This window comes from Gigantopelta aegis, chromosome 11 (genome assembly GCF_016097555.1).
Source record: "Gigantopelta aegis isolate Gae_Host chromosome 11, Gae_host_genome, whole genome shotgun sequence".
Classification (NCBI taxonomy): Eukaryota; Metazoa; Mollusca; class Gastropoda; order Neomphalida; family Peltospiridae; genus Gigantopelta; species Gigantopelta aegis.
In genome coordinates, this window is record NC_054709.1 from 25,292,292 (window position 1) to 25,306,671 (window position 14,380).

Sequence of the window (14,380 nt, forward strand, 5' to 3'; positions counted from 1 at the left end):
CCCGCCCACAAATTTTGCGACTGTTATATTTTTATATTATTTTCTGATTTTGTACGTTTAAGAATCCGAGGAATCCCTTCGGGAACGTTTGTGGCCTTAGGCCATAAGCGTAGGAGACAGGGGCAAGGGGCAGAACCTCAAATTCGGGCAAAACATATACAGATATTCGGGCAAAATGTGCTAACCTAAGACCTTTTTACCATGTATTTTACATCATTCTACTCACAAAATACGTGGCAATCCAGATGAAAATGCATAGTGATTCGTTTCCAACCCTATATAGCTGTTTGGTGGTAATGCCAATATGAATAACTATTATTATCCAAATTCGGGCATTTTCGTTTAATTCCGGCAAAAGCCAGCCTGCCTCCCCACTCCTTCTACGAAAATGGAAGCCTGTACACCTATGCCTTAGGCCACCTGTCATTGCCCAGCCCCCAATGGATTTTATGGATCCGCCACTGAAAATTTAATACTGACGTCCCGAAGGCTAAGCACTCCAGCCGAACTCGATCTCCGTTCTTTGGCGTGCTGGGGTACACGGCGATGAAGTCGTTACCTATCTCTGGTCCCCAGTCACTGGCGACTGAAAGAAACGTTAAACGTCTATTTAGTTTAACGACACCACTAGAGCACATTGATTTATTAAACATCGGCTATTGTATACCAAACACTTTGTAATTTTGACATAATCTTAAAGAGGAAACCCGCTACATTTTTCCAATAGTAGCAAGGGATCTTTTATATGCACCATCCGGCAGACAGGATAGCACATACCACGGTCTCTGATATACCAGTCGTAGTGCACTGGCTGTAGCGAGAAATAGCCTAATCGTCCCACGGACGGGGATCGATCCTAGACCGACCGCGTATCAGGCGAGCGCTTTACCACTGGGCTACGTCCCGCTCCCTGGTGACTAAATGAAAGCCGGTAAATAACATGAACCAAAGTAAACACAGACACAATATTGAACAATTGCGACAAGTACAACGATAACCATTACTGGAAACGATTGCCTTGGTATATCGGTTATTTCAGAACTGTTGTGGATTCAGTGAATGATAAAATGTGTCAGTATTTGAAAGGCAATTTGCAAGAATTGAAATCATGCAATTCTAATAATGATAATAGCCTGCATTTGAAGTAAAAGTTATGTTTGGGGGTAAAAGAGAATCTGAGATATGGCCACTTCTTTCTGTTGGTGCTAATGTTAATGACCATCTTGGATTTAAATAATGTTGCAACATATCAGTTACAATGATGTTGTTATACATTAATTTCTTGACCCCAATAACGTCATCATCAACATCAAAATCTGACCTTAGTTGATGTAAAATATGATTAATTGCAAATTACCTATTCTAACTGCTATTGCGGTGGCCATCAATGTCTTGATTAGCTGATACTTCCTTGACACCTAAATCCAAGTCTTAGAGAATAGCAGTTTGCAATAGATTATAAAGTATTAAATATATTGTCAGTTCTGTTTTGACAGCATCTTAAATATTTCAATATGCTCTAGGGTTCCAAGTTTTCACTCCCTGGTATTTGGCTTTATTCTTTAGTCTCATCATCATCGAGTGTCGAGTACTCGGGTCCGGGTCGAGTTTGACCCTAGAGTACACTCCCTGGATTGTTATTTAGCACCTTCCAAATGTGCTAACTACAAAGAACAACTTGGGGTTAGCAAACAAAGTATAATTTTAATTATCTGATATCTGACTAACCGTGACATGATCTTGACGTCTAAATTGAGGCAGCCGCTTCTTAAACATTTTGTACATGCTTAGTGTAAATATATGCCTAATGTAGTGCTTTCAAATATCTTCTGTGGATATTGTCTTGTCCTTGACTTGACCTTGACCTTGCCGCCTCCAAAAAAATGTGTCCTGTTCTTGGGTACAATTGAGCCAAAGTTTTGGTACTTTGGGCCAGTAAGTCCCGATCAATCCTCTTAGCCACTCCACCACAGGTTAATGAACTATCACATTTATTACTATCATCATCATCATCATCATCATCATCATCGTCATCATCAACTTCATCATCATCATCATCATCATCATCATCACCACGATCATCATCATCATCACCATCACCACCATCATCATCATCATCACCACCACAACCATCATCATCAACTTCACCACCACCACCACCACCACCATCATCATCACCACCATCATCATCATCATCACCACCACCATCATCATCATCATCATCATCACCACCATCATCATCATTATCACCATTACCATCATCATCATCATCATCATCTCATCAACTTCTTCATCATCATCATCATCATCATCATTTTATTTTTTTAAATTGAAGAATGTCACTATACTCACAGCTTCCGGTAATCTGCAGATCGATGGGTAGACTGACACCGCTAGGCGGTTGACTGGTTCCCACGCCCACGCTGTTGCCGGAAATGAGTTTCACAATACATCGGTACTGGTCCGCGTCGGTGATGCTAACTTCTGAGAAATAGATCTTGCCGTTGTAGGAGTTGAAGATGTGAGGGTTGATGTCTGTGCGGATCAGGTTGTTGCTGATGCCCTTCAGCCAGTTGAATGCTACAGCTGTGAACCAGAGAGAAACACACATAGTTCCATCAATTGAGAGCTAAATTTCAAGTCTTAACACTCTTCCTTTCATTCAATCACGCTATCACACAGGCTATATATTTGAGTTGGTGTGTATGTCTGTGACTGAGGTTAATGGCTGGTGATAAGTATGAGAGACAATGGTGTAGTGCACCGACGTCTCAATAATTAAGAGTTCACATGTGGCCGTAGTACATTTTAAACTACTGCTATTTGGTGTTTAAGAAACAGACAGAGAGAGAGAGAGAGAGAGAGAGAGAGAGAGAGAGAGAGAGAGAGAGAGAGAGAGAGAGAGAGAGAAGGAGAGAGGAGAGAGAGAGGGAGAAGGATAGGGGGGCAGACAGGACAGATATACCGAAATGGGGAGTGGGGTGCAATTACACATAGGTCAGTACATACCAAGAACTTTATCTGCTTACATATTTACCTGGTCTGTGATTTGGCGGGTCGCAGCTGATTATGGCGTAATAATGTAACTTGGCTCTCACCGGCTCTCGAATGACATTTGAAAACTCGTTCAGAACTACAAACAAGATAAAAACGTAGGTGAAGGGTGTGCATGTTGTTGAAACATAAATATTAAAACAAATGAACAATGAAATGGGGCTCACTACTCCTGTTAAATAAACGTTCTACTTAATGTGCACATAATGGTTGACACACACCTACCGATTAATGCCGACTCGACAAAAGACTTAAAAGGAAGTAGGTACTCCCACAACTCACCAAAGAAAAAAAAAAAAAAAAAAAAAAAAAAAAAAAGAAGGAAAAAAGGGCGAAAACAGTAACAGCAATTATATATATATGTGTATTACAGAGTAAAATATATGTAGTAGTTGAATATATACTGAACAAAAAAAGAAACTTCCGATTTGTACATATAGTATTTGTTGTGTTAAAGAATTCATTGTGTAATGAAATTATATAGGTAGTATTAGCCTTGAGCTGTATTATTAGGATTCATGAATTTTATCGATTATTTTTGCACTATTAATCGTCGACAACGTGAAATTCAATTTGCACGTGCATGCATGGTTCGACATGTCCCGAGTAGTATTCGGTCAATTTGTTTTACTTGTCTTACTGACATTGTTGTCAAGTGAACGAAAACGCTTCAAAAGTTGTAAAAAAATTAACGTTTTTTACATTGTAGCATTTTTAGTATGCCAAGAATACCCAATAATTTACGCGAACGGGCGATTGGCATGCTTGATGCTGGCATGTCGACAGAAGACGTTGCAAGGCATGTTGGGAGTTCTAGTCGAGCGATACGAAATCTTCGCGTAAGATTTCGAACGACAGGAAGCACCAACGACTTGCCACGTCGTGGACGTCCGCGTGTTACAACGCGTAGTCAAGACCGCTATATCATGAACACGCATTTGCGCAATCGATTCCAAACTGCCACTGCTACTACTGCTAACACACCTGGTCTGCGGGAGAACATGCACGATGTCCTTACGTCGGATGCGTTTTAAGGCAACGCCATCGTCTAAATCGTCTTAATTGGACACGTGTACACACTCGTTGTATACGGCGACGCTGGAATACCATTCTTTTTTCGGATGAATCCAGATTTTCTTTACGACGTGGTGATGGCAGGGTGCGCGTCTACCGTAGGAGAAATGAACGCTATGCTGACTGTTGTGTTCTTGAACGAGATCGTTTCGGGGGTGGGGGTTGTGTCATGGTCTGGGCAGCCATTGCCCATGGGTATCGTTCACCACTAGTCGTCATTGATGGCAATTTAAATGCTCAACGTTACCGCGATGACATTCTCGCTCATCACGTCATTCCTCTGTTCCATAACAACGCCAACATCTCGATTTTTCAGCATGATAATGCCACCTCTCATACAGCTAGAGACATTGTAAATTTTCTTAGGACAAATAACATTGATTTCATTGATGACTTGCCCGCTAAAAGTCCTGATCTCAACCCCATCGAGCATGTCTGGGATAGTCTGTACAGACGATTGAGGCGTCGTCCCAACCCACCCGCTAACGTCAACGAACTTCGTCAAACGCTCATTCAGGAATGGAACAATATTCCACAGGCAGAAAATTATTCCCCCGGTTTGTTTTCATCAAGTTATGTTCAAGCAAAGTTAGCGGAAGTTTCTTATTTTGTTCAGTATATATACGATAACCTAGTTCAGAAGTTAACGTGTGTTTTGTTTAACGACTCAGCTAGAGCGCATTGATTTATTAATCATCGGCTATTGAATGTCAAACATTTGGTAATTTTGATATAGTCTCAGAGGAAACCCACTACATTTTCCTATTAACAGCAAGGGTACTTTTATATTCACAATTCCACAAACAATATAGCACATACCATGGCCTTTGATTTACCCGTCGTTAGGGCCTTCACGAGTCCAAAATATTGGACTCGAGTACTTGAGGGTCAAACTCGACCCGGACCCGAGTACCCGACACTTACACTAGATGATGATGAGATCGAGGAATGAAGTAAAATAGCATTATGCATCTTAATTCCAGCGCTGAACATGGATTTAGAAACCGGTTGATATGTTCAGTGTTGTGACGGACGGACGGCCAGTTTAAAAAGAGAAACTAACGCATTATCATATAATTAGTGTGTAACTTATATCGTTGACTATCTACTGCTGAAATTATTGTCCTACGTTGTCCATTGTATTATAGTTTATAATTATATTCCACATTGTACGGGTACTCGAGTCCTGTTAACGGACTCGATTGTTGCTAGACTCGACCCGTGCCCGAGTACTCGAGTACTCGTGGAGACCCTACCAGTCGTGGTGCACTGGCTGGAACGAGAAATAGCCCAATGGGCTCACCAATGGGGATCGATCCTGAGCCGACCGCGCATCAGGCGAGAGCTTTACCACTGGGGTACATCTCGCCCCCCAGTTCAGACGTTCTGCTTAAAGATAACGTAAACCTGGAATATTTACTTTGACCGTGTCAGGGCCTCAGAGTACTTACATCCAAATGACAGCAGCATCGTGGAACTGAGAAGCCGGCCTTTGTCGTTCTCAATTTCACAGTGATAGCGACCCGCATCCACCTCTTCGCGGGGGTCGGCGATTGTCAGCTTCCCATTGGTCACTGTGAATCTCAAATCGAGGTCTGGCGTGATCTCCGTGACGTCACCAGATGACGAAGAGCGGTAGATTCTATATGTTGCGTGGGGGTACGCGAAGGCCACGCATTCGATAGAGAGACCGGGAGCGTGACCTATTTCCACCATATCAACAGGCTCGGTTATAATAACAGGACCTCTAGGAACTCGGTTAGGGTCAGTCTCATCTAAGCCGTAGTCTAAATATAAATTGAAACAAAACATAATTAAATAAATAAATAAATAAATAAATAAATAAAAATAAATAAATACAAATTGAAATAAAAACATTATGTTGAATAAAATTTAACAAATAAATATATAAATTCGATTTAATAAATAAATTAAATTAATAGCAAATGAAGTACACCATACTTTAAAGGTCAGTGATGCTACTTTAAATATGTGTAGGGGTAAAATTATAACCAGAAACGACAGCAGTGGAGAAATGACTGAAAAAAGTGTACAATATGGTCCAAAATTATGATCTCGTTGGCTAGTTTTACAAAATAGCAGCAAAACATATTCATACCAAAATAAAAAAAACAAAAAAGAAACAACAACAACAACAATAACAAACAAACAAACAAACAAATAGGGCCTCCACGTGTCCAAACTATTGGACTCGAATACTCGAGGGTCAAACTCGACCCGGACCCGAATACTCTACACTTGGTAATAATGAAACTAAGGAATAAAGTAAAATAGCATTATGCATCTGCGCTGAACATTGATGCTAAATCATGACTTTGTATTGTATAGCACACATTCTTATAGCCCCATAATGTAACTGGCTGCAAGCATATGGCAAAATGATGTAAAAATATAATTAATTCAGAATGCTCTTCATAGCGCTGTGCTTGAACCTTAATTGGGTATAGGTCATCTTCATAAATCAAGGCTAATATTCGTTCCTCGTATTCAGCCTTGATACATGTAATCAAGATTACTGATATCCACTACTAGCGCCCTCTATTGGAAGAAAATTTGTAACACCGATTATGTCCCTTACACGATGACATCGCTGACCAATCACAGCATCGGTAACGTGACAATCTTGAAAGCAATATCGGTGTTCGCCCGCCAACATGGAGTTTACATAACAAGGGAATCTATAAGGAGCGTTGCGATTCGTTGCAATCAGATCTCATTGCATCCAATGAAATTTAAGCATTTTGTGGCACGATTTCTTGACGACATGTATCAAGGCTGAATACGAGGAACGAATATTAGCCTTGATTTATGAAGATGGGTATAGGTACGTTGATATGTTATCCTATCCTAGTCTATTCCTTGTATGGGTACTCGAGTCCTGTGAACGGAGTACTCGTGGAGACCCTACAAACAAACAACATTTTACCGAAATCTCTGTCTTCCTGAATAATTTGACCAGCGTTTTTTAGCAACGTCTCGCAGATGTAAGGTCGAACATTGGTCCCCAGTGACCGACTCCATCCGTATGACGTCACTGAAAACAGAGCATATATGAACGATAAATACATACACACACGCACGCGCGCACACACATACACACACACACACACGCACACACAACCCAAAACACACACACGGCACTGGGGACACACACACACACACACACACACAGACACATACATACAAACACACACACACACACACACACACACACACACACACATATATATATATATATATATATATATATATATATACAAACACACACATACAAATACAAACACACACACATACAAACACAAAAAACACACACAGACACACATACACATACATACAAACACACACACACACAGACACACACACACATACACGCACACACACATACACATGCATACAAACACACACACACACAAACACACACATATATACACACATACACACACACGCACACACACATACACACACACATACAAACACACACACACACACACATGAAGATGTATATATATATATATATGCGTTGTCAAAAATATTACGTATGAAAACTATTATTAGCACAGGCCACTCTTCAGGAGAGGAATACTACTAATAAAAAAAATAAAAAAAGAGAATGACAGATTGGGGAAGTTGGAACCTATTCTGCATCGATCTGCGTCGATCTGCGTCGAAGTTAGCCAACTGCACAATTTACGGAAACAAGGCTTAATCTGTTTTCGCACGTATAGAATAAAACTATAAAGATAGAGGATAGTATTAATTTTACAAACAGCAATAAAAAGAATACCAGATATATTTATAAAACAGAAGAAAAAAAGAGAGAAGATCCCCCCCCCGAAACCCCCCCCCCCCCCCCCCCCCCAAAATAAAACAACACAAAAATAATATTAATACCATCCCCACCCCCTATAAAAAATATAGTATAGTGTATTTTTACATTGGCTTTTTTTTTATATTGTCATTTTGTGTTGTCCAAACTAAGGAGCATGGAACACCATTTATATTTATCTCATTTGCACAATCTAAATGTTTCTGAAACAGACTATAACAGGAAGTGCTTGTTATTTAGAACTTACAAAAAGTCAGATCCATTGTTTGTTGCTGTTTTATGTAAACATTAGCGACAGAAGTGGTTGTTTTAATGTTTGCTGCGCACACTTATGTGCCGTCATGCAGGCCAGTAAATGCAGGGGGGTCCCACTAAAAATGCACTCATTACTCGAGTTTAAAAATATTAAAATTAAAATAACTTTAGTTGTAACACGTTTATTGTTTTATTGTACTGTGGCGGTGAAACAAATATTTTTAAAGAAATATTTTAGCTGTAAAATATAACACAAATGCTTAGGTGCGCAGACTTAGGTGCCACCAGTGTACCTCCATAGTAGTAGACGATGTGTCGTCCTTCTTTCGTTCTGTGTTGGTCGTTAAGCCACCACTGTTTCTCGGGCGGTATGGGGGCCATGTCACTCTCCCATATGAGGTCCCCCTCGTTCAGGTTTCTCACCAGTCCTGACGTAAACCAGTATTTACTGGAGAAATAATCATTAATATAAAAACTACCATTCAAACATGGAGATTCTGTTTGTTTGTGTATCAATTTCTACTAAATATATATTGTATACATAAACAAAGAAAGACATGCTTTATTTAACGACGCACTCAACACATTTTATTAACGGTTATATGGCGTCAGACATATGGTTAAGGAACACACAGATTTTGAGAGAAAACCCGCTGTCGCCACTTCATGGGCTATTCTTTCCGATCAGCAGCAAGGGATCTTTTATTTGCGCTTCCCACAGGCAGGATACCCCAAACCATGGCCTTTGTTGAACCAGTTATGGATCACTGGTCGGTGCAAGTGGTTTACACCTACCCATTGAGCCTTACGGAGCACTCACTCAGGGTTTGGAGTCGGTATCTAGATTACAAATCCCATGCCTCGACTGGGATCCGAACCCAATACCTACCAGCCTGTAGACCGATGGCCTAACCACGACGCCACCGAGGCCGGTTTGTATACATAAACAATGCATATAGTCACCTGCGTTAATATTTAGACCCAGTGCACCACGACTGGTAGCTCAAAGGCCGTGGTATGTGCTATCCTGTCTGTGGGATGGTGCAAAGATCCCTTGCTACTAAAATGGAAAAATGTAGCGTGTTTCCTCTCTAAAACTATATGTAAAAACTACCAAATGTTTGACATCCAATAGCCAATGATTAATAAATCAATGTGCTCTAGTGGTGTTGTTAAACAAAGCAAACTTTTGATTTTTAATATTTAGATTCTGCGTCGTGAATGTATTTGGTACGTGTGAAAGAAAAATCAAATACTTTATAGCTATATTAAGAGAAAAAAAAAACCAAGGGAAAAAATTTAATTAACTATTTAAAAGCAGTGGCTATATCCGGTGTCGATGACCTACAACGACTTACCGGCGTCAGTGGTGTCGTGGTTAAGCCATCGGACTTAAGGCTGGTAGGTACTGGGTTCGCACCCCGGGTAAGGTATAAGGCCACCACACCCGCCTTTCTCTCACTAACCGCTAACAACTAACCACTAACCCACTGTCCTGGACAGACAGCCCAGATAGCTGAGGTGTGTGCCCAGGAGAGCGTGCTTGAACCATAAACGACTTACCGAGCAAGGTCATTGGCAAGCAGCCAATTGCTAATAAACGTATGTTCGTTCAGCGTTCCCACGGTTACCAGGTAGGCGCCATGATACTGCAAATAAAGCATCGATATTTTACGCAGGTGAATTCATTTTTAGAATGCATGTTTTATTTTCGAAAATAATTTTGGTCTGCATTCATTCGCGACAGTTGTAGAAGTCGTGACAGCAGAAAGTTGGCCAACTGTATGCTAGCAGTTGGTAGTCTGATCCTAGCATTAGACTATATATGTCAAAATTATCAAAAATGTTTCACATCCAAGAGCCGATGATGAATAAATCAATATGCTCTAATGGTGTCGTTAAACAAAAGACACCTTTTACATAACACGGGCTTTAAAACACCTTTCGAGGGGCATTGTTTGGAATAGGACCCCCTCCGAGACCCCCCCCCCCAAAAAAAAAAAAAAAAAAAAACCCCAAAAAAAAACAAAAAAAAACAACAACAAACAACAACAAACAAAAACTAACTAACTAACTAACGAAATAAAAATAATAATAGAACCACAAAAGAAAGTCCATTCAAGATGATCGACTCTGTACTTTAAGTGATCGCTCAGACATTGAACTACACCCTGCTTCAATATAGTCTATGACTAGTGGATCGAAGGCGATATATTCTGTCTTCAGGTGATCGCTCTGTCCTTGATGTACACCCTGCTTCAAAATATTCTGTGACGAGTAGATCATACGCGATCGATTCTGTACTTCAGGCGATCACTCTCTTATTGAACTACATCCTGCTTGAAGATATTCCATCACGAGGCGATCGAAGCGATCGATTTTGTCTTCAGACGATCGATTCTGTACTTCATGCGATCGCTCTCTCGTTGAACTACAACCTGCTTCAAGATATTCCATGACGAGGCGATCGAAGCGATCGATTCTGTCTTCAGGCGATCGATTCTGTCTTCAGGCGATCTTCAGGCGATCGATTCTGTACTTCAGGCGATCGCTCTCTCATTGAACTACATCCTGCTTCAAGATATTCTATGACGAGACGATCGAAAGTGATCGATTCTGGTTTCAGGCGATCGATTCTGTCATTGATCTACATCCTGCTTCAAGATATTCTATGACGGGTGGATCGAAGGAGATCGATTCTGGTTTCAGGCGATCGATTCTGTCATTGATGTACATCCAGCTTCAAGATATTCTATGACGAGTGGATCGAAGAAGATCGAATCTGTCTTCAGGCGATCGATTCTGTCACTGATGTACATTCAGCTTCAAGATATTCTATGACGAGTGGATCGAAGGAGATCGATTCTGTCTTCAGGCGATCGATTCTGTCATTGATGTACATCCAGCTTCAAGATATTCCATGACGAGTGGATCGAAGACGATCGATTCTGAACTTCAGGCGATCGCTCTGCTATTGATCTACATCCTGCTTGAAGATATTCTGTGACGAGTGGATCATACGCGATCGATTCTGAACTTCAGGCGATCGCTCTGCTATTGATCTACATCCTGCTTGAAGATATTCTGTGACGAGTGGATCAGACGCGATCGATTCTCAACTTCAGGCGATCGCTCTGCTATTGATCTACATCCTGCTTGAAGATATTCTGTGACGAGTGGATCAGACGCGATCGATTCTGAACTTCAGGCGATCGCTCTGCTATTGATCTACATCCTGCTTGAAGATATTCCGTGACGAGTGGATCAGACGCGATCGATTCTCAACATCAGGCGATCGCTCTGCTATTGATCTACATCCTGCTTCAAGATATTCTATCACCAGTGGATCGAAGGAGATCGATTCTGGTTTCAGGCGATCGCTCTACCATTGATCTACATCCTGCTTCAAAATATTCTGTGACCAGTGGATCGAAGGAGATCGATTCTGGTTTCAGGCGATCGCTCTGCCATTGATCTACATCCTTCTTCAAGATATTATGTGACCAGTGGATCGAAGGAGATCGATTCTGTCTTCAGGCGATCGCTCTCTCATTGATCTACATCCTGCTTCAAGATATTCTATGACGATGCGATCGAGGCGATCGATTTTGTCTTCAGGCGATCAATCTCATGTTTCTGCATCCTGCTTCAGGATATTCTGTGACCAGTGGATCGATCGACTCCTCTTGGTGAACACATTCTCTGATAGGGTTTTGCCATCCCAGTCAGTGCCACACGACTGGTATACCAAAGGCCGTGGTACGTGCTATCCTGTCTAAGTGAAAGTACATAATATAAAAAATCTGGGACATGTAGCGGGTTTTCTCTGAAGATTATCTGTCATAATTATCTAATGTTTGACAACCAACAACTTATGATTAATCAAGATAATCTAGTGGTGTCGTTAAACAAACCAAACATTGACCCTGTACATAAAGGTCCTTGCGCGTGCTGTAACCTCACCGTGGTGCAAGGGTGTAACATTCTCTTTGAGAATGGCCAATACAGCACAAATCCCCTTATTTTCTTCGGGATACAATTAAGATTTTTAGTAAAAGTCAGTATCTATCTGTGATTTTTGTATTTTTTGCACGGTTCTTTGCACTGTGTTTTTATTTAAATCTTTTCATATTGATGTTGATCATCACTTTATTTGTTTGCATTACCGTGGTTTGACGCCCAATAGCCGATGTATTTTTCGTGCTGGGGTGTCGTTAAACATTCATTCATTCATTCTGTACATGAAGGGGAGTGCTCTGCGACAGACATAGGCGTACGGGCTCCCATATAAAAAAATAATAAAAAATTGGGAGCTGTGTGTGGGGAGCGGGGGCAGACTGGTTTTAGCACGAATTAAACGAAAATGCCCTAATTTGGATAACAACAGTTTTTGTTTTTATATTAGCATTACTGCCAAACAGCTATATAGGATTGCAAACGAATCACTACATTTTAATTTTTTTTTTTTTACATGGATTACAACTAATTTTGCGGGTAGAATGATGAAAATACACGTACATAGGGAAAATGGCCTCAGGTTGTCACATTTTGCCGAATATCTCTATCGTTTTTGCCTGGGGCAGAACGTAGCTCAGTGGTACAACGCTCGTAGTAGTAGTAGTAGTAGTAGTAGTAGTAGTTGTAGTAGTAGTAGTAGTAGTAGTTGTAGTAGTAGTAGTAGTGTAGTAGTAGTAGTAGTTGTAGTAGTAGTAGTAGTAGTAGTAGTAGTAGTAGTAGTAGTAGTAGTAGTAGTAGTAGTAGTAGTAGTAGTTGTAGTTGTAGTTGTAGTTGTAGTAGTAGCAGTAGTAGCAGTAGTAGTAGTAGTTGTAGCAGTAGTATAGTAGTAGTAGTAGTTTAAAAAAACCCCATTCTGCGTGTTTTAACTTCCCCCTCTTTCAACCCGCTAGACACGGTCCTGTACGGTTAAGTATTCAACGTTACACGTTCCAACACTATTTTATCTCTGTCGCATGCTAGAACTATTTCGAGTGGCAGGTATATGGACTAATTAATCTTTATCTTCTAGTCAGAGCTTTTCTCGGAGATGGGTGGGGCTCTGTCGCCATAAGCGTACGAGACGGGGAGGTGGGTTCAGGAGCCAATCCTCAAATTCAGGCTAAAACGATAGGAAGGAAGGAAGGAAGGAAGGAAGGAAGGAAGGAAGGAAGGAAGGAAATGTTGGCCGTCGTGACAGTTCGTGGTTGGAGATTAGCCATTAGTCGAGAAATATGCGAGTTGACCAACTCCGTCGTGACAGTTGGTGGTTGGAGATTAACATTAGTCGAGATATCGAGTTGACCAACTCCTTCGTGATAGTTGATAGTTTGAGCCTAACAATCAAATGCAAATCAACTGCGAGACTTACAACACAAGCGGCTTTGGCGGCATCGTACTGCAGCTCGGGGAAGAAGACAAATTTGTAACATTTCTGTTCAAAGCTTTGCCAATCATCGGGACAATCTGAAAGTAATTAAAATTGATTTAAAAACCAACTACACACAAAACAACTACAAACAGAAAAATAAAGACAAAAACCCCAACTACAAACAGAAAAATAAACACAAAAAACAACAAAACCAAAAATTCACACACAAAAACAACACAACTAAAAATACAACAACAAACAACAACAACAACAGCAACAGCAACAAACAAACAAATAACAACAACAACAGACAACATACAACATACAACAAAAAACAAAAAACAAACAACAACATACTTATAGTCCTTCCCACTGGGAACGCCTTTTTTCATAGTATGGGAATTTACTACAAGTTATTTATTTGAGAGCCGATTGATTTGTAAACTGCACACAAAAATGGTATTTCATTAATGATATTTCCAAAACACTTTAACATTTCTTCTGACATCGAACCAAACTGAGGATGGGACGGACTATAGGTAAATTATGTTTCATTTTGAAACAACGCCATGTCAATAACAGCACATAACAATATTCAAATGGTTTGACTTCCGCATTTCTGTATTTATTTATCATTACAGACATAACTGCAATTCTGCTAAGCAGACTACAATATACAAATAACTGACAGAATAACATCATAAACACGCACACATGAAAAAAAGAAAGACTGTTTTGCTTAACGACGCCACTGGAGCACATTGATTAATAAATCATCGGGTCCT

At 40.5% G+C, this 14,380-nt stretch overlaps 1 protein-coding gene across 1 annotated transcript in view; it reads right to left on the reverse strand.

Moving 5' to 3' along the window:
• LOC121385112 (contactin-like) overlaps window positions 1-14,380 on the reverse strand; it is a 49,649-nt gene that overhangs the window by 33,078 nt on the left and 2,191 nt on the right. Inside the window, exons 3-10 of the mRNA XM_041515649.1 lie at window positions 13,596-13,690; window positions 9,794-9,879; window positions 8,524-8,678; window positions 7,076-7,183; window positions 5,580-5,915; window positions 3,038-3,133; window positions 2,353-2,586; window positions 481-586 (exon numbers count right to left, since the gene is read on the reverse strand). Of these exons, the coding sequence (XP_041371583.1) occupies window positions 481-586; window positions 2,353-2,586; window positions 3,038-3,133; window positions 5,580-5,915; window positions 7,076-7,183; window positions 8,524-8,678; window positions 9,794-9,879; window positions 13,596-13,690 (1,216 nt within the window). The remainder of the gene's footprint in view (window positions 1-480; window positions 587-2,352; window positions 2,587-3,037; window positions 3,134-5,579; window positions 5,916-7,075; window positions 7,184-8,523; window positions 8,679-9,793; window positions 9,880-13,595; window positions 13,691-14,380) is intronic.